Source organism: Papaver somniferum, chromosome 1 (assembly GCF_003573695.1).
Source record: "Papaver somniferum cultivar HN1 chromosome 1, ASM357369v1, whole genome shotgun sequence".
NCBI lineage: Eukaryota > Viridiplantae > Streptophyta > Magnoliopsida > Ranunculales > Papaveraceae > Papaver > Papaver somniferum.
In genome coordinates, this window is record NC_039358.1 from 22116380 (window position 1) to 22141962 (window position 25583).

Genomic DNA, 25583 nt, shown 5'->3' on the forward strand with positions numbered 1-25583 from the left:
TTCCCACACATAATTTTCCACCGACATGGTTAAGTTGAGCCACAAACATTAATGACTTCTCCCAAAGATTAATAACACCTAATCAGTGGTATTCTCTAGCAATCCTATGTTCCATTATTTTGATGAGAATTTCCTATGTAAACATAGCTAGAAGTATACTAGCTAGTGATTTTAGAATCTCTACAAGCTGGAAGTTTTATGCAAAAAGAAAAAATTGTAACCACTCCCCCACATTTAAAGCTTACATTGCCCTCAATGTAATTGAATCATCCAAGAAAATTCAAAGTGGGAAATCTTAATATGATATGGACCAAGAAAAAAAAATAACAAAATAAAAAGGACAAGGACAAGAAATACTAAACAATAGGTTGCCTCCCATGAAGCGCTTGGTTTAAAGTCCTCAGCCCGACCTGACACCCGCAAAATTCATTCCCCATATAATAACAATCTGAAAATTTGGGGATCCACCCATAGTACCTGTTTTGCAAACAATAGCTTCATACAAATGATAGCACAAGAAAATAATTTTTTTTTAATGATGTTATTGCTCAATAGAAATTTCCCCCACACTTAGTCTTTTTTACACTTGGAAGTGTATAGAGAACGTAGAATTTGGGAATTTCTACGGATTCCTCTTGGCAAACCTGCATAGTGTTAGAATCAAGTGTTTTCAATGGCGAATATCGAGAAACAAAGTCTCAAAAATACTTCCGAAGCACATACATTCAAACCAATAAGAGGTAAAGGAGAAGAATCGATATGCAAAGGGTTAGAAAAACCTTGCAAAAGCTCTTGTATTACAAAATCCTCTTTATCCTTATAAAATTCAAGTGAATTACTTACCTCTTACATATCATGGTCCTCTATCAAACCTTGCAACCATTCTTCATCATTTTTCTACCTTAACCAAAGTCTCGACAACAAAATTTTCATTAAAATCTTTTGCAAGCTCAATTGGGTCTTTCACGAATTGATTCAATTTGGTTTCATTCTTTAGCATCATCTCTTCAACAATTTCATCATATGAAATCGTGCCATTCAATAAGAAAAATCTCTTCGTTATGATTTTAATATATTCTTGTGAGTACGTTATACCGTTTATAACAACATGTAAGTGATACCCAAACTCCTCCTTTTGAATAGGTGAAGGATCTTTATAATGACCCGGAGTTTGAACAACTTCCTCATTGTTGTAAGGCTCATACTCTACTGCGGACTCATATCTTTCTCTAAGGAATTTTTTAAAAGCACTAATTGCATCGTCCTCAAGCTCTACCTTTTGAATAGGTTCTTGATCATTATTAAGATCAAGGCTCGAGTAAGCTACACTAGTGTCATCAAAAGTCTCCAAAGGTTGACCTTTTCCAACATAATCATCGATGAAATATTCACTTCACACCACAGACACATCAAAAATAGTTATTGATTCGAAAGCAAAATTCTTCTATTTCCCTCTCTTCCTTGTGTTGATCCATGTCTCTTTGTATTTTGTTTATGTCCTATTGAAGTTGTTGGAGTGATTCGTTCTGAACTTGGAAATATTGAATCATTTGATGTTGACACTCTTTTATCATAGTACAGAAGGTATCTACAAAACCATCCTTTTATCCTTGTGATTGTGCACTTACATACCCGTCAAGAGGTTGTTGATATGTATATGAATACCCATAAGGTTCTGTAGGAAATTGATCATATCCAGAATATTGGTTTTGATTGTATTCTAAGGATGGTTGGAAGTTGTCATAGTGTTGAGGTTGAAAACCGTATTGATTGTTGCAATATGCTTGCTTTTGTGCACCATACACGGAAAACAATTACAAACTAAAATAAAATCAAAAAACAAAAACAAAAACAAAATGAAAAAAAACAAGAAAAAAACAACTAAAGCTGCTCTGCTGGTTCCCGGTAGCGGCGCCAAAATTTGATGCGAGTCGTAACCACAAAAAATTAGTAAATATTTTTCTTGAAAAGAAGAGGGTACCCAAATACACCACAATCTTTTATTTTGATCACAACCTATTCAAGACCCACCGTGTATAAACCTCTTTAAGCAACAATCACTAAAGGAATATTTCAACACGGTGTCCACTTGGAACAGGGTTAGTCCGGACTGGCCTAACAATGTGAGAAATCAAATCCAAGTGGCGAATCACAATACACCTTGTGTGATCGTCTACGGATACAAGATCGAGACAATATGACGGCAAAGAGAGCATATCTGCTTCCATTCCATTAGACATTGAAGCTGACTCGGCAAACAACAACAAAATGTTTACTTGATAATAGTTACGGTATAAGACCGAAACACTATAAGATCAATATCAAGTGACTAGTTAACGTACAAGTGTATTTACTTTAATTATAATATAAACACAATTATAATACGGAAATAAAGCAAAGTACACACCAGAATTTTGTTAACCAGGAAAACTACAATCTTGTAGAAAAAACCAGGGATCTAATCCTTTTTTGAATAATCAATGAATTAAGACGCTACAAAAAGTAAACCTGCAACTTCGTGTAGACGATACCAAGTAATCTAAAATCCTAGTTACTCAGCTTCAACAGTATTCTTGTTTTGACAACATCTAGCAATACTGAAGTTCTCAATAGACGGTTTATATTAGATATCCTAGCAAAACAGGCGTTCTCTTTAGGACTAAATCTAGTATATCTTCTAAATGGTTCACAATAACTTCTTCTACCAATCTTTCAACTGGAAAGACAAGATTCCTTTGGATCGTATTCCCAACAGTAAAGGATCTAAACTGTTTGGTAACCAAACTCACTTTCTCATCACAATACCGAAATATATGATAAAAACACAATTACGAATCTTCTATTTTTAAGATCCGTTACCAGATCCGAAGATCCTAGGTTACGAGATCAAACAAGACAATGATTATCGAAATAATCAGTATTGATTACAAGGTTTATGATAAAATCACAGACAACTTGTTGATCTCAAAAGGCTTATGCTTACAAAAAAAACAACCTTTTAATCCCGTAAAATCAAGTCACAGAAAGTCACACCAATATCAAAATACAAGAATAAAGTCTTCAAATCTTCAAAGTCTTCAATCTTCGATTTAATCTTCAAAGTAACAACCTGCAAAAATAAACTCGATTCCTAATTGATTTGTCGCACATAACGTAGTCTGTTAACAATGGAAAATCAATGAATCTATCTTACAGATCTAGTAAAACTTAGATATGTAGAAACGTTAAATATTTGATCTAGTTTGAGTGTCCTTATATCAGAAAAGAAGGAACATGGAATAACAAACTAGGTCAAAGATTCAACAACCGTTAGTCAATTAAATCAATAACCGAAAACTAATAACCCTGCAATTATCTAGTTTCCCACCAACGGTACTCGTAGAGCTTCTTGATCCCACAGAAGCCTTTAAACGAGCGGTCGTAAGAGATTTCACTTAATTAGGGTACTTTCCTCTCTGGAAAGACGGCTCCACCAGAAACAACAATTAATGAAGTTTGCCTGTCTCTTAGGATAGTTTGCTAGAAATGCAAACTTAGGTATTTATAGGCCAAAGATGTTTGGACACCAAGGAATTTCCAAAACCGAAAATATTCTCAAGATATGCAATGAATGCCCAAATTCAGTTTTCCTAATTCCAGTAAATTTTGGTCCAATATTTCCGAAATCTCTCATAGAAAATCTCTAATTAGTAAATGCACATTACTAATTTTTATTCATTAGAGCTACGCATTAGTTACTGGTAATTAAATCATATAAAACAAAAAAATTTGATTAAAAGATTCTTAATTTATTTCGGCACAGGATCACCATGAGTACCAAGGAATATCTTTGAACAATAAATGATAAGAGTTACTGCTCATATTCAAAGTATGTTAACATCTTTATACTGTAAATCATTATTCCATATCTACATAGATTTGCATCTTAAAATACGTTCTACCACACTTCCAAAAAAGTTTGGAATTGGTTATACTTGACTTCTAAGACTACTATGTGATCGGTCATACGAATTCACAATGGTTAGTTATGACCGGTCCTACCAAGTCACATACATGGGTTCATATCGTTTATACCATTACTAATTAAGATCGGTTCTTCCTAAACATGGTACCTATTTGTGATCGGTCACACCAGTCACTAGGATCGATCATACCAATTACAAGGATCGGTCACACAACCACTTATGATCGGTCACACCAATTACCAGAATCGGTCATACCAATTACAAGGATCGATCATACCATCTAATGGTGATTACTTAGGATCGGTTACACCAATTACCAGGATTGGTCATACCAAATAATAAGTCTAGGTATTGTGATCGGTTATACCAAGATACTTAACCTAAGTTAAGATCGGTTCTACCAGCTCACACATATTGGTCATCCGAAGAATATGCAATGAATAGCCGGACCAATAAACCTATTGATTTCCCTTTAGATTCATGAAACAAGTTCATGAACGTAGTTCCTTTAAACAAATGTAAAACATTGTTTCCTAGGATAAAATCTTCTCCATTAACCCATACACATAATCATGAAACTATACACAAGATTATGTCGATGTCATATCTACGAACTTCAAAATATAAGCGTTATACTTCGTAATCTAATTCCTTAATATTATGACTAATATGTACAGTATATACAGCTTCGCATGTTATTTATTCAATATAGCACGTCTTGAAATATACGTTAAGAATGAAACAAGTCAATATTACTAACCTTAAGTGGAAGGATGATGTCGTCGGTGTAGTCGTTACTTCTTCTCATTCTTCAGGTCTTCAGAGTAATACTTGTATGTCTCAGCATTCCTAGAATTTCTAGTCTAATCTAAACGAAGTTGACTCTAGCATTTAATCAAGCAACTCTAGATGAGTTTTGGTATTAAAATATGACAACCAAACTTGACATACCAACGCTTGGTGAGTTCAACCGATCTATGCTTTAACATTTTCACTCAATTAACAAGTAATATGGTGGCGGTTAAGTTCGTTCCCACGAGGAGTAAGAGGTTTTAGTTGTCTTATAATCTTACAGGGGGGGGTTAGATTTTATAAAGCAAAAGAAAATGAACAAAGCAAATAAAAAGATAAAGTTGTAATTAATAAGAGAAATAAGATCAAGGATTCGTTCTTCGTTACAAAAGAATGATTCAAGTTATGTTTCATCTACTTGTTATTAGTTACAAATTATTACCAACCGTAGGTTAACGGGTTCACTTAGATAACCCCAAAATTCATTTTTCATTGAATAACAAGTTCGCTTAGTTATCAGATTTTATCCTAAAGAACCACCTTGAAATTTGCTTACATGATGTAATTCGATTTAATACATTAAGATTTATGAATTTAGGTTTGATATTAATAGTTAGCCTCAGTTCGCTCGGTCCACTTTTTAACGTTGTTTTCACACACAATTGCTCCACATAATCCCTATGCAAGGTCTCGTATTTTCTACTTGTGTAAAGAGTCATGAAACGATTACTTATCCCCTAACTTTAACTAGCTTTAAATTGAGTTAACAAATCGATTTAGCATGCACTCTAAACTACCTATCAAACAATCATAAATATTCATATTAATGAAAACAATCGATAATCGTGTGAAAAACTTCAAAGTAGAATTAAAACAAAAACTCAAATCATGTTAAGAACTAGGAATTCATCCTCAATCAATAAGAAAATTAACCACACATATATAACTTGGAGTTCACAAAGAATAAAGAAAAAAAATAGAGTAAAAACCAAAGTGTTGTGTATAGAGGTGTAGAGAAAAGTTGCAGAGAACTTCTCTATTTAAAGGATTCAATTTTCTTGCAATCTTCTTAGGAATAAGATCCCTTTCACATAACAATTCAATTTCCAAGTCCTTGCCTTTGTGAAATTCCTCCTCTTCTCTTTCCAAGTTCAAATCAAATTCCACATCCAATTCAAATTCACCAAGCCTGTGAGTCTAGGATACTCATCACAAAATTCTGCATAAATTGGGTCGCTGAAATATCACTGGTGCCACCGGAATCCGGACAGAAAATCATTGCTGGTTATTGGAATCTTCTCTCAGGCAACAAAATATTCCGTCTCAGATCCGTTACATTTAACTGTCAAGTTGACGGTCTTTCGTTGGTTAATGGAGTCAAGAGAGAAGGGAGTCCGGTACCGAATCATCAGGTCTTACTCAGCTAATCGGTCTTAGTCAGTGAGTTGACTCGTTGGAATGCAAATTTGGGCGAGTTTCGGCTGTTTACAGGGAATTCCGGCCATTGTTTCAGGCCATTTTTATTCAGTGTTTCCCTGCGACAATTCCTAACATACATCTCCCCCCTTTTAGTAGCAACAAGGATTGCAAAACTTAAATAAATATAACCGTTGGATCTCCAAACTTTAAAATTCCACCTTAAGATTTCACAAATAGAATTCCGTCAGAACTATTGCTATTGTCCGTTAGATCATTAGACTTCCTCTTTCTTACCAGCTGTTAGATTTTAAATAAGTGGTATAAAGAATGTTTACAAGGACATAAAAGTGAATGCACTTTTTATATATTTAAAAATCTCATATCTTTTAAACTACATGTCGGATTTTTGTAAATTTTATATATTTGGAAAGCCCTTTAAATTAGCTACGCAATGATCACAAATAATGATATCAAATTTTTGTTTTTCATTTTTTTATATGTCTCCGAATCTTATATGTTTTCTCCTTAAAAGTTAGACATCGCTTAAAATTAGACATAACTTAAAAAAATTTTGAAAAAATCTACATGAAAAAACAAATCAAATGATTGATTCTTAAGTACAAACAACGACTAATTTTCAAATAAAAATATGGTGTCGAATTACCACCAAATTATTTAAAGTAGAAAAATAGCATCGTCGACGTGCAACGCACGTGCTCACTGCTTGTATAGTTAATACAAGCAAACTTTCCATCATTCAACAACTTCAATTCACCATTCAGGCCACAACCCATTTGATTTCTTGTCCCATTTAGCCACAACATCAACACCCAGTTTACTCTTCACCACCTTCTTCCTGTTTCAATTCAATCGACTATCTTCATTGCAGCAAATCCATCTCCAATCCTTGATTTAACCTTCAATCGAACCCCTAATTCTGACATACAACATCACCATCATCTTGTTTGAGATCTTCACAACAAATTATTCCATCTTTCGATTAACGACAACAACCATTTTCTTCTTTGATTTCTTGGTTAATTGCCCTTTCAAACAGATTCAAATCCAATTCGATCTGATCTTCCTTATCAGCAGACTGCACATCCACCATTTCATCATCTCGATTTCTCGGACCCAACAACAAAGGTTGTTTGTTTTGTCTTAATTTCAGTGGAAAGTTCGGAAATAAATGAGAAAAAGAAAGGCATCTATCGATTTTAGGGTTAGGGTGTCTGAGGTTAGGGCTAGGCACCCAATACTTCTGACATCCCCTTAACCACAACTGGATGTCTTTAATTATTCTTCCAAATGAGAGTTGCCCCTTAACCTCGGCTCAGCTCCCAATATTATTGGCTTGTAAAATGACATTTTTTCCCTTTCGTCTTAAATTGAATGATTTCTTTTTCTTTTCATCCGCACGACTCTAAGGCAGCTATAAAACTCAAAACACGCGTAAAATACATAATATACAAGAAAAATAGCAAAAAAATCATAAATAATAGATTAATAAATAGGGTGTATTCTACACCTATCACTATGTGGACCGAGGATGACAGATTTCTTAATATGATAAAAAAGGCTTGGTCCCTTAATGAGGCTAGTAGACATGAAAGTTATTTCAACAGTATAAATAGATTCCAAATTAACTCTATAAAGTGAAATAAATAAGTATTCGGTAACCTATCTAGGAACATTGAAAATACTTTGCAAGAGCTCAGCAAGGCTCCATGTGAGTTTGGAAATTGTCCTTCTTAGACTAAGAAAGCTCAATGAGATTATATACTCGTTCAAGCATAAGAAAAGAGAAAAGGGGATGGCTTTAAAGCTTGATTTCGAAAAAGCTATGATATAATCAACTGGTCGTTTATCTTTAAAATTCTGAATTGTTTGGGGTTTGATAACATTTTTGTTCATTGGATTAAGATTTCTGTCAATACAGTCTCGTTTCAGGTGCTTGTTAATGGATCTCCAAGTGAGCCATTTATACCTGCGAATGGGCTCAGACAGGGAGATCCACCGTCCCCATTTTTGTTTATAATTTGTCTTGAAGCCCTGTCAAGACTCATCAATAAGGGGGTGAAGGAGAAAGACATTTCTGGATTTTCAGTATCCAGGGGTGCCCTTGTGATTACGCATTCGCTTTATACCGATGTCTGCATTGTTTTCTTAAAGATACATATAGGAATACATATAATAATCTAAGAAGAATTCTTGATAATTTTTGCAGGTGGTCAGGACAGTTGATTAGTGAAGCTAAATCAACTTTTCGTAAATCAACAAATATGGGAAAAGGCTTCTCTAAGGGAATGGCGAATGCTCTTAATGTCCAAATCGCAAAGGACCTAGTTAAGTATCTTGGAATCCCCTTGCAGTGGGGTAGGATTAGATCAAATACTTATCTGCATATTGCTGAAAATATGACTAATAGATTACATGGGTGGAAGTAAAAAACTTTGATTACGGTAGGTAGAACAACTTTGATCAAATTTGTTTTAGATCTCATCTCTAATCATATTATGGACATGCTTAAACTCCCTAAAGATTGATTTCTAAGTTAAAAAGGTACAAAAGAATTTTTTTGTGGGGAGGTGATAAGGATAAAGTAGTTTGAACAAGGTTAGTTGGGAAAGGTTTGTAGACCCTGGATTTTGGAGGTTTGGGCATGAAGGACTTAGAGCTTAAAAATTTAGCTTTATTTGCCAAAATGGCTTGAAGGGTCTTTGCCAACACTAATTCTAAGGTCACTAAGTTACTTAAAGCAAAGTATTACCATGATACTGTTTTTTGGACTTGTGCTCTAAAGAAAAAGTGTACAGTGAGTTAGAGGAGTATCCTTAAAGGAAGACATTTTGTGAAGTCTTTTCCTTAGGTGGAGTATTGGGAATGGAGAGAATGTGAGTGTGTGGAATGACTCGTGGGTAACGAACCTTCCTGTTTCTGTAATTGATGATATTTCCAACCATATTATACCTGATTTAATGGTTAGAAATTTCATAAATTCTGATGAGAGGACATGGGATTTGACTGCCATTGATAGGTTTATTTCTGACCAGGTGACTGAGACAATTAAGGCCATATCCATTGGTAGTATGGATTGTGATGATTGGCTCGTCTGGACATATGGTAAAACTGGTGAGGTAACTATTAGAGAGGCCTATCAATTTCTTATCTCTAATAAGATGGGCGAAGTTGCCCACAAAAAGTTAGATATTTTCTTACGGATTTTGTGCCATAACAAACTCAATCTTAATGAGTATCTCGATCGCAAACATATTATTCTTCACCTAGTTGTAGTCTTTGTAACAAGGATTACGAAACTACTTACCATCTTTTTTTTTGGTTGCAGTAATGTAAGACCTCTATGGGAGAAGATTATAGGCTGGATTGGTTTCCAACCTAATACGGATTACATGAATCCCATAACTTTGAAAAATTATTGCAGGTTTGCAGGGAAGATTGCTGGAGTGGATTAAAAGGATATATTTCCTTTCATTTTGTGGCACATTTGGATTGGTAGGAATGATTGAGATTTTAACAAGAAGGTGTTCCTTCCATCTAAGATCTCTGCTAGAGCCGTAAAAAGCTCAAAGGAGTATCTCAGTGCTTGCAACAGATTTGAGAAACGAGAAGCTAGGACTGTGGAGATTATTTTTCCATGGATCTTTCCTAAATAAGGGTTTAACAAACTAAATTGTGATGGATCCTCAAATATTATAAAGGATCCAGGTGTTGGTGGAGTTATAAGAGGAGAAAATGGTGTCTTCCAAGCGTGTTTTGGTAGACATATCTACAAGAATGATAATGATGTAGCTGAGATGTGGGTTATAAGAGATGGATTAATGATGGTGAAAGAGATTGGCATAAAGAGAATTGAAGTAAAAACTGATTCTACTTATGTTGTTCATTTATGCAAAAAAAAGGACGACTACACCATTGATCATGAGAGGACTGATCAAGGATATTGGAGTTCTAATGCGGAGTTTCGACGATATTGTCATAGCACTGAGCTACAGAAAGGCTGATTCAGTTGCAAACTACCTTGCTAAAGCTAGTGCGGCTAAGAAAATTCAGGGGGTGTGGTTTTCTCATCCTCCCGATGTGATTACTCGTCATCTTGGTGATGATTATAGAGGAAGAGCTGATGTGAGAAATGTTAGGCTAATTAGTTAGTTTTGTGTTTGTGTGTTGCTTATAAAGATTCCTCCACACTTTTATTCACACACTATCTCACACATTAAACGCTGTTTTTGTGAATAAAAATCAAATGGTAACGAATTTAAAGCTAAATTTTTCGGTGTATGTTCCTCTTGCAAAGCTCTACATACCTACCGAAAATGAGCGCATTTTGAAAGGTGTAGCAAAATCATTTACCGATCCTAATTTCAATGGTTAAAAATCCTTTGATTTTTGACAACTCATTTTCAAAATAGTAGATGGTGATGTTATATGTTTCGAAATACCCTCATTTTCGGTAAAATCACACAACTTTGTAAGAGAAACATATCCCTAAAATATTAGCTTCAAATTCGTAATGGTTTAGATTTTATTCACAAAAATTACGCTCGAAATTGGGTAATAAAAGTACAAGATCCTCCTCCCTCGCTTATAAAAAAACGGGAATGATATCCAGCTCTCCACTTAGAGCTCTATTCACCACTCAATGCTAGGTGTCACAAGAGTAGTGGTTCAGGGATATTCAGCCAGGACCCACCATTAAATAAAAGGGCTCACCATTTGAAAGATGTAGGGCTTAGATGTTGTTGAGCTGTGAGTAGAGCGGTGTTTTAGAACGCGTAAGACAAATAAAAAAAACATTTATTTTGTGATGAGTCCAAATAAAATAAAACCAAGTACAACAAAACAACCAATCAGAAGTAAAAAAAAGCTCATAAAACCAAACAAGTCCACCGCAAATCCTTTCAAGAAAAAGAAAAACTCTACCGCAATTCCGTAAGCGCGTAAGCCCTTCGCTTCAAGAAACCCTTCCGGGACTCTTCTCGAGCATCATTCGGCATTCGTAGACAATCTAATTAAGAGGTATGATTTTCCCTAATATCCTAAAGATTTGTATATTTGTAAAAAGGCTAATTGACAAGACTTTGATTTTAAAGAGGAAAAAGAGTAAAATTAATTTGTAAATCCCTAGTTTATAGATATTAAGGACTTATTTCTGCTTGTGGATGCATATAATTTGCAGCACTCGAAACGTAAGAGGAGAGGAGAAGATCACTGAAAGCAAACAGTTTACTCTCAAGTCTAAGGTCACCTTATATTCAGGTTTAAGTTTAACTGTTAGGTTGGTTACTTGGTTATCTTTTCGTTAAATTGAACTGCAGTTTCGTATGATTTTTTATTTTTTATTTTGAAGCAAGTTTCTTATGATGTTACTATGTAATTTAAACAGAAAAATATATGGATCGAAGAGTCGATTGGATCAGCATATTACCTGATCCACTTCTTCATCACATTCTATCTTTTCTTGATACCAAGTGGGCTATTCGTACAAGCATTTTATCCAAAAGATGGAAGTACATATGGACATCTATCCCCAATTTTGATTTTCTTAATTGGCGTGGTGCTGATTATCACCTTGATGTTGAATCGGATAACAAGAAATTCGTAAATTTTATGGATAGAATGATTAGATCCGTGATATGTCACATATGCGAAAGTTTTATCTAAAGTGTGATGAAAGCTCTAATGGGTTTCGGATTAATTCGTGGATCTCTGCTGTAATAAGCCGGAAAGTTGAAGAGCTTATTCTCATCTTAGAGGCAGACGAACCAGATGAGATTCCTCCTTCCCTTTTTACCTGTGGATCGCTGGTTTCCTTGGAGCTACAATTACCCAACCTTTATCTCCGTCTTCCTAATTGTATCTCTTTTCCTAGACTCAAGGTTCTTCGACTGTTTGGCATCAACTTTGGAGATGACTTATTGACTGAGCAACTTTTTTCTAGTTGCCCCATCCTCGAAGATTTGATTATGAGGGATTGCACTTGGCTGTATATGGAGAATTTGTGTATTTCTGCTCCTGCATTGAAACGCTTGGAGATTGATAATTCCTTTTTGAAAGATGTTGATTATGAGGATGGCTTAGAGGACTGCATGGTCAAAATTCATGCACCAAGTCTAGTGTCTCTCGTGTACAAGGGTAGTGTTGCAAGGGAATACGATTTATCTAGCTTTCCATTACTAGTTGATGCAGATATCAACTTCGTATCCGAAACTTTGACTGAAACGTGGGATGCAAAGATAAGTTACAGTGCAGGTGTAAGGGTAAATGAGTTTCTTAGGGGCCTCACCAATGTAAATTGTCTAAAAGTTTCTGGTCAAGCCATAAAGGTATGCTTGCTTTCTTCTATATTTTCTATCGTATGAAAAGTGGATATATTATTGGTGATTTTAATCTGTTTTGTTGGTTGATGGTCTATGTGATGATTAAAAAGCTAATTTATTTTACATATTTTGGCCATCCAATAGGGTCTCTCCTTTGCGGATGATCTCTTAAAAGATCTGGCACCATTTTGTAATTTGATCCAGTTGGATGTGACTGGGGTTCTTGAAACTTCAGCCGATACAGGGATTTGTGCGTTGCTACAATTGGCACCAAGACTTGAGTCACTCATATTTCGCGAGGCAAGTACTAAATAGTGTTACACAGATTTATGTTCTCTTTCCATGCAATGGACAAATAGCAAACCATAGGCCTTACATTTGCTAATGAATGATGCCCTGTAGTTGTTGATATTCTTCTTCTGTTCTGAGAGACAATTACTGTTACAAATCTTATTCAGGGTTTACCAATGGACCGAGCAATGAAGATGAAGGTTGGACGCTAAAGTGGGCATCACTAGTACTGGCTGTTGATTTCTACGCTTAAAAAGTCTGTTTGTTTTAGGGAGTATGATTGGAACCTGAGGGATGAATTAGTTCAGAGACAATTTTGATAAATTTGAAAATTCTGCAAATGACGGCCATTGAATAGATTTTGAGTATGTGCGATTCAATATTACTGTGTAAATAGCACAAAACATAATGTGTTGAAGAAAAAACATGTACAGCAAGTTTGAGCCTCCTGTTGAAAGTAATTTGATATAAAGATAAATGAAATAAACTCAATGTTGCTCTATAATGTCTTCCATATTAATGCTCCTGCCTCTAGAGTAGAGTTTGAAACCTTCTGATGGATATGTTCTGCGATATTTCTTTTTTTCTTTCTTGTAAGATGCAGCAGCTCGCAAAGCTATCAAAGGGAAGCACGACCTCCAATTAAAAAAGAGGTCAATCATTATAGAGTTTGAAACCTTCTGATGGATATGTTCTGCGATATTTCTTTCTTGTAAGATGCAGCAGCTCGCAAAGCTATCAAAGGGAAGCACGAGCTCCAATTAAGAAAGAGGTCAATCATTATAGTATTTGGTACAAGGTTTTTTCCCAGAAGCTTCACCACTTCAGAGTTCAGAGAAGTTCTGGTAATTGAAGTCTGCACCATCCCCCAGGTTATTTCATTATGAAACACCCCACTTGCACATTTGTACCCAACTGCAGCCTTCGATTTTATGGAACTAGCTCAGCTGCTGTCTTAAAAATACAGGACAACACGGTTAGGTGTTTTGACCAATAACATACCCACCTTGTTGCACATAGTATAGGTGCTTGTTGAATTTGACTAAAACATAACTACAAGGGTTTGCCAATTAAAGATACCAGCATACATTTTATGAAATTTGTATTGTCCGGTTAGGTGACTGATATGATTGAGACAGTATGTGGTAGAAGAATTTATGAGTTTCTAGAATTGTTTGATATACTCTTGAAACATTTTCTTACCAGTTGGTTTACAAAATCGGCAACATCATTTACAGTGAAACCTGTTTTGAGGCATACTGATTTTTATCGAGGCATACCAAATGGTGACAAAATAGGGTCACTAGATAAAAAAGACCATCACCCCTTATCCGCCCATTTTTTTAAATAATGGCAAGTATACCCTTATTTAATTAGTTCTAATAATAATAACTAAATGTTAATGATTATGATTAATTAGTAATGTTAATTCATTGATTAAGTTAAGTTGCTAATGTTATATTAGTAGAGAAATCAAATTTTTTGAGAGGAGGAAGAAGAAAAAAAGGAAAACTAGGTTTTTGAGATTACTGTGATTCAAAATGGGTGATTCCAAATGACGAAGGAGTATTTTATTTTATTTTATTTTGCTTCTATTCTTCAAAAAAAAAATTGAATGTTTACAAAAATTTTCAGAATTCAACATTAGGTTCGACTGCTATTTTGAAAGCAGAACTTGGCGCGATGAACAGTTCGGCTCCTAGTCTATAGCCGAACCTTAGGGTTTTGTAAATATATGTGTGGTTCGGCTGATTCGTACTACTATAGATTTCAGCCGAACCTCCTGGTTTAATGAAAATGGCGAGTTTCAGAGAAATGTTCGGCTAACTTATGTTCAATCGAACCTTGTAGTGCAACTTCCAAAAAAACTTAAGTTATCAGAAGGTTCGGCTGAACACATAGCGAAGTCGAATCAACCGAGCTTCAATGAATTCAATAACTTAGCCAAGTCAAAGGTTCGACTGAAAACCTAGCAAAGTCGAATTAGCCGAACATAATGTTTTCTTAAACTATAGCTTATGTTCGGCTTAAAATTGATATTCCCAGATCAACCGAACTGATCTTCTGAAAAACAAAAAACGAAGAACAAAGCTAGGTTTGACTCTAATTTCTCAGCCGAACCCCCTTTTGAAAACATTAGTTTCATCTAAGAAATCCTATTTTATCGACCAAACGATGTAAAAACAATAAAAAATAAGATGGGTTTGTAAGAAATATCTTCTAATATAATTGGAGAGTAATCGAGATTTGGATTTTTCCTTCCAACGTCGCTCAATTGGATTAACTCTTTACTTTTGTTGAGAAATTGCTTGATTTGTATGGTTAATCGGCAACGAAAAGAAATTTCAACGTTTATGCAGGGGAATAGTTCGGCTGCGGGAGATGAGAAGAAGAAAGATTGAACTGATTTTGATTAGTTTTAGTTTAGGTTTTTAATTTAGTTGAAGGGTAACCTAGTAATTTCATCATGGCTAGGACACCCATTATAAGCATACTTTAGATGGTATCATCATTTAGTATGCCTCAAAAAATATCAGTATGCCTCAAAACAGGTTTCTTTACAGTAGTTTGTATTGGGGTAAAGTTAATTTGTGAACTAGTAAAGTCATTCAAAACCTGATGAGCACGTGTTCCTTACACTTGATCCTACCTATTAGGGTTTTTTGCTCATTGGACATGATTTAAAGTCTCATTTTATTCAACATGACCACAAATCCATTGTTCGATTATATCGGCCTTTAGATCTTCTCCATGGTGTCCCATATACAAGTATAACAAGGCTGGTGTAGACTGGGCTGCATTGTTAAGTAGGCCTGCTACTTGTTTACAAGTAAGTGGTCTCGTAACAGTTGATGAGAGAAATTTTCATCCTATACATCTAGTCTTTTGAACACCCTAATTTATGTTGCTCCGTTAATTCACACCGTAATCAAAATCTTGTTATTTATCCATCTATTGAATTTCTACCAAATCCTGGAGAACCATCAGATGATACTAATAGCTTATGGACTACAAAATGTCAGTTATTGTGATTTGACGGGCTTAACTTGAGGTACTTTTCTTATTATATTACTCTCAGTTCAGTTTTCCTATTTTCTTATTTTTTTATTCTTATTTTTTTTTTGCATAAAAGAGGATCAATCCTCAGAACATTACATTAACATAACCGATTTTGGGTATCAGAAATAATTACAAGATTTTTTCAATTTCATTACACAATCATCTGATTCACAGTGACTCCTCCAGTTCTTGACTAACCATTCAAGATTTACAGATTTAAACACCATTTTAGAATTCCCAAAGAACCAAATAGGATCACAGGGAAAAAATAATTTTGAAACAAAACTAATTTGTTTGACTGCACAAAGCAGTGGTTGGATCAGATCCATCCCCGTGATATCACAAACATGTACATCTAAGTAACATGATTTTAAGTTTTTGAAATACTAGTATCTACAGAGTTTCAAGTAACATGAATCCAAGTAACCAAGGTCTTCTAAATCGGTCTTTAGTTGTCTGAATCGTGATGAGTCGGCCTGAATCGGCGTAGGAGTCTTTGTAGCAGTTGTTGTAGCTGATGAACATACAGATGATCTTGATCTTGTTTCTGTTGTTGTCTTTGTTCCCTTAGATATAGTTGATGATGTTCTTGTTGCTACTGGATCTGCTTTTTTTTCCATAAATAACCATTATCTTCCACTTGAGCATATCTTCAATTAGAAGAATAAAAGAACAGCCACAAACTCAAATATGCGGAAACCCAAAAACTAACTAAAAGATCTAAACCTAGAATCAGTTGTTTGAAAATAAACAGGTTCAATCCTAAGAACTGAACTAAAAAGCTGTAAAAAGAGCAAATAACAGAGATTAATCTAAGATTGAAGATGGTTGAGCTTCTCCTTCTCAAATCTGCTCCGAGGGAGCCGATCTGAGCAGGAGAAGGCTTTGGATGTTAGGGTTAGGAAAAGTTCAGAGAAAAAAAAGAGGAGAGGAAAGAGAGAGGAAAGACGATCCGCTTGTTAGTTGTTACTGTTTGCGTCTATTTATTATTATTATTATTATTATTATTATTATTATTATTATTATTATTATAAACGTCTTACAGAAAGAGGCATATATTGTACAATTGCCTGAACTTGAACTGAAAGGGTCTAGTTAGTCTTGAAAGATTCAGTACTTCTAATTAATTTTTAACAACTCATGTCCTAATGTATACCTCAAATGTGCGGGAGCAAAAGGTTACATAAATCTGTTATAATTCGTACTTCAATTTTCCTATTTGGATACTTAAAATTGGGTATTAATCCAGTAGGCTAACCAAAGATAAAAAATTAGGACTTCTATCGATAAGCATTTCCCAGCATTTGAGACAAAAGTAGAAAAGTTGGGATTTTACATTTAGGCCAAGGTCAGGTAGCATTGAGGTTTTAGCCCATTGTTAAAAAAAATTGCGTCTTGAATGGGGAGCTTTAAAATTCTTGAATTTAGAAGCTAGACAAGTGACAAAGTGCAATGTGTGAGGAAGATAAGATCAACAAATTACCCGAATCTCTTGTTACTGGATCCTCTGTTTCCTACAAACATTCTACAAGATGGTAGTTTTCACATGCCCATTTAATTGCCTAAAATTTTCATGGGACATGACCGACAATACTATGTGGTTCAGTGAATCAACTTCACATACAAGTACTCAGCCTTGCACACTTGCATCAAAGTATGGATTTGCCTTCACTCTTAAGGCAATACGCAACAGAAGTCTTTTCTTGTTTCTCTCTAACTCTTCATGCCCCCATAAGCATAAGAGGTTTGCCATGCATAAATGTACTCAAACAACTTCACAAGATCAGTAACATCAGGAACACAAAGATATAACATAATAAACCCATTTTATTGCATTAAGGAAGATTACAAACAACAGTCCAACTCATGGACCAAAACAGGTCATTCACCCTCTTGGTGAATGCCTAAAACACTCTACATTAGTGGTTCTTCTATCAAACGAACAACACTCATATACAAGGGTTCTCTGGCTTTTATAATGCCAAGAACCAGAGCCAATCCGTATGCAACATAGTTGCACGCTTATGAACAACCATCTGTCCATAGGTAGTTCCCCTAACCGTCAGTCTTACTTTTTAACTGCTAACTTTAGTGATGGCTTGCAGAAATTGCGCCACACTTGTCTTGAACGGTTAGGACATGCCAAAATCGGTTACAAAGCTCCTTTATAACCGTCTCCAACTTTCTCTTTCACTTTGGCATGTGTGTGATGCACACAACTCGAAACTGATAGCTTGAACTCAAATCCGACAATCATTGCACTTTGCAACTTGGTCCTGCCTGCCAACATTCATCAATGGTTGCTCTTTACTCAACTTGCACTTAGCTTATTTGGATGCCAACATCCAAATACCCTGCCAATTGAGTCTCGACTTGCTTAGTTCAACTTAATACTTCATATGCATCACTTGTATTCCTTTTGCCTGAGCAATTGATACCAATAGCGCTTTTGGCTCCGCCATTGTTGCATATGCATTGTCCAAGCCTTGGCCAAAGCTTAGAACTATGCCATAGACTAACTCCTGGCCTATTCTTCACTTTTACATCATCCTTGAGTTTGGGCCAACTCAATTCCACGGATATGGATAAATGCCAAGATCGCATGTTGCATATTGCATCTTGCCACCTTGGCTTTGTCTTGCCTTTCCTCAATGAATCTTCATTGTGTCGTCCAATAAGCTTCATTACTTAGCCAAATATCTTTACAGTGTAGCACCTGCAGGGTTATGCCATTCTTAGCACTTGATAGTCTACGCAGTGTTGAGCCATTCTGGCTGCACACTGACGTGGCCTGCAACTCTATAACGCGCAATCATTATGCGTCACTTGCAGCCATGTCATAGACCTCGCACACCTAATCCGTTCAACGTCCTCGTCAAATGCAACATCAGTTCAGTCTCTACTGAACTTTCCTTGGCCTTGTACACATCTGAGCCACTCTCAGAAATCAGTAACTTTGTTTGGCCTTTAACCTTGCCAAAACTTCTCTGCCTAGTACTTTATGCCGCCACTTAGTTTGTTTGCCTTTCCATTAATCCTATGAATTCCAGCTTCATTGTCGCGTCGTCGACTATGCTTCAATCTCTACTTCATTCACATCTCAACACCCAAATGATTTTGTGATCTATTGCATGCATTTTCAGAACTCCTCTGAAATTCGGCAGTACTCTTTTGGCTAACCCTAAACCAATGGTCCTCATCCGATTGCATCCGCATCACAAATATTTTCTTCAAGCCATTACGTGCCTAAGTGTACACTTCAAACAACCAACATATCACCCTGATATGCATAACTTAGCTTACTGCCTTCAACTCCAACTGACATTGCACTCTTGCAATTCAACAGGCCTTACTGTAGACTAAGTGTTCTTCAATCATTTTGCACCACTCTTGTGCAAATTCGACTGAAATGCATGACATTGGCCATGACTTAGGATACCCGGGGTTTACTATTGCCTCACTGGACAAGATTCCTCTTCACGCGCCTTTGAAACCAATACTTTAAGCATCACTTGCTCTTTCAAACTGAAACACTTTAACGTGGCGTAAAAACAACATCATGTTCTTCCTAGCAATGAGTTACTCTTTACTCATATACTTGATGGACTTACATCTTCATTCTTGCTGCGTTACTCCATGCATTCGCTGCCAAATGCCTTCGCACTTCCACATAACTCTCAGCAGCAAACTCGACTATGCCACCAACTCCTCTATTTGCTTCTTTTCACTTTCAGCGTCTTCTATTTCATATTTTGGCTTAATATGCTATGTAGCATCTTCCACGCGAACTAGCTTTACTTTGAACGAAAGAGGAAAAATCTTTCACTTCAAATACCCTTATTCACTACTACCTTACATAGATAGACTTCATTCCAACACCAAGGTCCACTCGACCCAAACTGAAAGTATACTCAAACTTGAGCAAATAGTCGCGCCAACTGATTGAAACTTGTAATACCTAAAAAGCCTTGCAATACTGACTTCAACTTCGCTTCTAAGCAACAAAGGAAGCGAGACATCACTTACTGTCCCCAATGTAGCAATTCACTTCGCCACATGCACTCTTCCAACTATCAACGTTCTTATGCCACTCCCATAACGAAGCACAATATAATTGACAATTAGTTGAATACTCCTTCGGACTGATGCTATCATTTTGCTTTAGTTGTCATGAAGATTTTTTCAATAATGGACACATGCCATCTCTATGAATCACCACTACTTTGTCCTTCTTTCTCCATGCATCTTCAATTCGGCTTAACTTGCATTTCGAGGCCACCTCATGCATCCTGGCCATGCCCAAATCTCATTTGGGGCATGCTAATGTCGCATATCTTCCATGCTAATTAACGCCCAAATTCTTGACACAAACTTGTGCACCTTAGCACAACTGGAACGGACTTAACTTGGTGATTCTGAGCATCACCATAGAGCTCAGCAAAGTCATATCACTCAATGACTTCCGCGGATAAACACTTTGAACAGTTGCAAACAAGGACATAATCCTTGCAAATGAGGCACCACTACCTACGCTCCATGAAGCAAGAATGCCGCATTCTTCTTCACACTTGGAACTCATTTTTACTGTCCATGCACAACTGGCAACTCTTGTCTTTCCCCTTCTCCAAAATCAACTTTAGTATCAATAATTGTTGATTTGCAGTCGACAAGAACATCCGTTTGTGGTTATGATCAAATGCAGGTCTTTGGACACCCTTGTCCAAGCATATTGATCCCACTCATAAACCAGGTGCAAGCACACTCCTTGTGTGCATCTAACATCAACGAAGAACTCTTTGCAAACGCAAGACCGTGGTGTATCGATTTTTCCCTAACTTACGCTTATTTCTTCGGCCTTTCCATAAGCTTTATGCTAGATAAGAATTGGCCATCCAATTCTTTCTTCATGGCATCATATTGCCACAAACATGCTGGTTCGCAACCAGACTTTGCATTACCACCAAGGTACATGCATTCGAGAGAGATAACTATAATATTCCATCAACTGGATACGATGAAAACACCTTTAATCTATCACATAGATATGTTCTTCATCTACTTTGCCACTGAAAAGGCCATCAACTTCTTTGTATTCAGGAATTTTTGCAAAATTCCCATTACAACACGTAATGTACTCGCTACTGATAACACCACAAAGATATGCTTTCCAAATGCGTAACTTGTGCACACTTGTGAGAAACATGGACTTTAACACCTGACTTGCACCATAGAAGTCAGCATACTCCTTAGTTGTGTCATTCCATCACTTGAAAACCCGGTTTTCAATGATTCTCGCGTGTTCGTCTAACACTTTGGGCTGGAATTCAGGCACCTTCGCCATGAACTTTCTTGGCATGTTGCTACTTCAAGCTTCAACGTTCATTCCAATTGATCTTTCCACACAAGACCAACTTCTTCTAGCCTCCATACTAGTAATACCCAAACAATTCTTCATTGAATTTGACAAACAAATGACACCAACTTGAGTAAAAGAGAGAAAAATCAGCAACTGTGTCCCCTAACACATCTCTGATACCAGCTGTCACATGCCCATTTAATCGCCTAAAATTTTCATGGGACATGACCGGCAACACTATGTGGTTCAGTGAATCAACTCCTCCATATTCTCGGTTTGAAGCTAAACCAATCACAACCCACTGTTTATAACACCTCCAATATCCCACTGTTGCAGCATCCAACCAGCAGCTCAACTGCATTACCATGATCTTCCTCTCGAGTTCAACAGAGAATCCATCCATATCGTCTCAGTTACGTTTCCCTGTCATCAGCTCAAGCAGCACCATTACTAATCAACTTCACCCACAAGTACTCAGCCTTGCACACTTGCATCAAAGTATGCATCTGCCTTCACTCTTAAGGCAATACACAACGAAAGTCTTTTCTTCTTTGTCTCTAACTCTTCATGCCCCCATAAACATAAGAGTTTGCCATGCATAAATGTACTCAAACAACTTCACAAGATCAGCAACATCAGGAACACAAAGATATAACACAATAAACCCATTTTATTGCATTAAGGAAGATTATAAACAACAGTCCAACTCATGGACCAAAACAAGCCATTCACCCTCTTGGTGAATGCCTAAAACACTCTCTATATTAGTGGTTCTTCTCTCAAACGAACAACACTCATTTACAAGGGTTCTCTGGTTATTTATAATGCCAAGAACCAGGGCCAATCTGTATGCAACACAGTTGCACGCCTATGAACAACCATCTGACCATAGGCAGTTCCCTAACCGCCAGTCTTACTTTTTAACTTCCAACTTTAGTGATGGCTTGCAGAAATTGCGCCACACTTGTCTTGAACGGTTAGGACATGCCAAACTCGGTTACAAAGCTCCTTTATATCCGTCTCCAACTTGCTCTTTCACTTTGGCATGCGTGTGATGCACACACACTGGAAACTGACAACTTGAACTCAAATCCGACAATCATTGCACTTCGCAACTTGGTCCTGCCAATGTCCGGCAATGGTTGCGCTTTACTCAACTTGCACTTAGCTTATTTGGATGCCAACATCCAAATACCCTGCCAATTGAGTCTTGACTCGCTTAGTTCAACTTCATACTTCATATGCATCACTTGTATTCCTATTGCCTGAGCAATTGATACCAATGGCGCATTTGGCCCCGCCATTGTTGCATATGCATTGTCCAAGCCTTGGCCAAAGCTTAGAACTATGCCATAGACCAACTCCTGGCCTATTCTTCACTTTTGCATCATCCTTGATTTTAGGCAAACTCAATTCCACGGATACGCATCAATGCCAACATCGCATGTTGCATGTTGCATCTTGCCACCTTGGCTTTGTCTTGCCTTTCCTCAATGAAGCTTCATTATGTCGGCCAATAAGCTTCATTACTTAGCCAAATGTCTTTACAGTGTAGCACTACCTTTGCGCTTCACTGGCCCTGCAGGATTATGCCATTCTTAGCACTTGATAGTCTACGCAGTGTTATGTCATTCTGGCTGCACACTGACTTGGCCTGCAACTCTGTAACGCACAATCATTATGCGTCACTTGCATCCATGTCATAGTAGTACACCTGGACTTCGATTCACTCATCCTTCAAACATTCTACAAGATGGTCGTACACCTGGACTTCGATTCAGAATCTTGGTTTTCATAATTGACCATTTTGTACTGCCAAAACAAGCATCTTGAATCCAAGATATTCATGATATATCTGGATAGTATGTTTCTCCTTGGTGGAAGTGTCACATAATGCAGTAATACAAAATTTGCACCTTACTGTCGATGAACTCTTTGATGGGTTTTGGGTTAATGCTTGGATCTCCGCTGTAACATCTAAATTGAGGACCTTTATCTATGTGTAGAAATGACACAACCTTTTTTATTTCCTCTCTTTTTTTCTTGTGAATCTCTAAAAATCATCGCCGCAACAATACTTTGTTCTTTATCTTCCCAGATCAGTCTCTTCTTCAAGACTCGAGGTCCTTCGACTCTATTGCATCATTTTGTTGATGAGTACTTAACTGAGCGACTCATTTCTAATTGACATGTCTTTGAAGAGTAAGAACTTCAATGGTGTAGGTGGAAACAAAGAGAAGGTTTTAAGTATCTCTGCTCCTGCACTGAAACATTTAGTGACAACTCAGAAAAAAGTAGATGGTTCACACTTTACACTTACATTACTTTGAGGCCAAACATTATTGCTAAGAAATATAGTCTCTCTGGTTTTTTGTTGATAGACACTTCAAAACTTAAATTTGTTATTGGAGAAATGAGGTCTGAAGAAATTGGTTACGGTGTATCTTGAACCATTTAGGTATGCTTGCTTAAATTATATGTTGACTTTTGTGCAGTATTGTCAGGTTAAGTTGTCAATTTCCTCTTTAAAGAACAAATTTTTTTCCTGGTCCTTTTATTAGGCTCTCTCTTCTAATGACCTCTTAAACAATCTGAGCAAATTTGATGACTTGATCTGGATGGACTTGGTTTCAAAAGTCCAATTAAGCTGATAAAGCACTATATTTCATTCTGCAAATGGCGCCTTACCTTGTATACTTATATTTGACAAGGCAAGTGCTTGCTTTCGTTCTTTTTAACGAGAACACGAAAGAAAATTTAAGTACTAGGTTTGTGGTATTTGTCTACATTTCTTATTTGATTCTAATTACGTATCAGGGATTTCCACCTAACCTGAACGGGTATGCTGATGGTATTAGACCAAACAATGCCTGATTCAGACATGCAACAAGGAATCTCGCATGAGTTAGCATTAGTGACGGGCCAACTCCGAGTCGATGGCCTGATTCCTGCTAAGCTGTCTTTGTATTTGATGGCTTGTTGGTTGAAGCTAGATATACATCCGTATTTGATTCTATCAAATCTACTACTTTCGAAATGCCCTGTATTTTCTCCCAAGCAAATACCCCATTTGACAATTGTGATATCTGACCCAAAAAAATTGATAACAAAACCTTAGTAGATTATTAGAAGCTCTACATTGTCTTGTTTGTTTGCCTGGGAGAAGTGGTACGCAAAACCTATCCCTATTTGGGATTTCTAATATAAAGCTTGGTGGTTCTGAAATGAGAACACAGGTAGCATTTGCATTGGTTTCAGAGGCGCGATTGCTTCCTGGTTTGCTTGTTAAGTTATATAATTAAAGTAGAAAGTTTTCCTGGACAAAAGAATATCTTTGGCATTCTTCCAAAAAAATTTTGTCGGCCAAGATAGGTTTGAATGTTTTCCATGGATTCTTGATCCCTTAATCCTGACTTGATAGTACTGATTTTAAAATCCGATACATAATTACGTAGAAATTTGAGCATCCTCTTTCCTCTCTAGTCTAGCTCTTCTTAAAACCTTCTTTCCTCTCGATCAGAAATAAAAAACTCTATCAAAATAGTTGAATTATAAACCCGGAACCACTTCAGCAGAATGCTCGTTGAAAATAGTCGAATTACAAACCCAAAACCATTCAGTAGAACGCTCTTTGAAAATTGATACATGAAACTTAGACCTTCGCTATTTTAACATAGGAGTCGACTTTTTCTTTTTTTTTAAGCATAACTCTATTGTTTGATTTTCACAATTTCCATATGGTGGGTCACGTGGATGGATCAACATAGACGATTAGATAAAGAGAGGGGAAAAAACAGTTTAGTCCAAAAACTCATGAAAATGTATGGATTAGTCCATCCCGAGTTAACTAGGTACAATTTAGTCCAAAAGTTATTTAAATATGAAAATACATATATAACTTTCCTGATTTACAATTTAGTCCAAATATTTACGGTTTAATCCAAAATAACTCATGACGATGTCAGCAATTTTAAATAACATAAACAATATTAAAAATAATTTATCTTTCGAACCGTTTGCCCAAATTTCACAAACTTTATATATTCAGAAAGCTCTTTCCGAGAGCTACAAAAAGAGTACCTATATGACTATGTAATTCTCGTTTTTTAAAAATCTTAATTTCCACTTGTATACAAACATGTGCATGTTCAAAAACCAGAAAATCTTATGACAAGACAAGGTGCACCAGTTTGTACACCACATACAACTTGTTGGGCGCCCCCTCGTGCTGAACTAGTTTCATTACAACTACAAACTAATTGTATTTCAATAAAAGTGACCTGCAGTTCCAAACACGACGAATGCATTATCCAACCAATTCATTAGAATGCAATTTAATGTATTACAAAACGATTACTGACT

At 36.4% G+C, this 25583-nt stretch overlaps 1 protein-coding gene across 1 annotated transcript; it reads left to right on the forward strand.

The window, feature by feature from the left end:
- Positions 1 to 11065: 11065 nt before the first annotated feature.
- Positions 11066 to 13215, forward strand: LOC113281082 (F-box/LRR-repeat protein At3g59190-like). The gene is made up of 5 exons (XM_026529731.1): positions 11066 to 11213; positions 11374 to 11437; positions 11581 to 12520; positions 12659 to 12814; positions 12973 to 13215. The coding sequence occupies exons 3-5, from the start codon at positions 11831 to 11833 to the stop codon at positions 13015 to 13017; spliced, it is 891 nt and encodes a 296-aa protein (XP_026385516.1). The 5' UTR covers positions 11066 to 11213; positions 11374 to 11437; positions 11581 to 11830; the 3' UTR covers positions 13018 to 13215.
- Positions 13216 to 25583: the final 12368 nt, after the last annotated feature.

What these genes read in the sequence shown, in the direction of transcription:
- LOC113281082 (XM_026529731.1), top strand. Translation starts at nt 11,831, where the DNA reads ATGTCACATATGCGAAAGTTTTATCTAAAGTGTGATGAAAGCTCTAAT. An exon ending in TTTCTGGTCAAGCCATAAAG is followed by an intron (nt 12,521 to 12,658) that starts GTATGCTTGCTT and finishes GCCATCCAATAG; the next exon opens with GGTCTCTCCTTTGCGGATGA. An exon ending in AGTCACTCATATTTCGCGAG is followed by an intron (nt 12,815 to 12,972) that starts GCAAGTACTAAA and finishes AATCTTATTCAG; the next exon opens with GGTTTACCAATGGACCGAGC.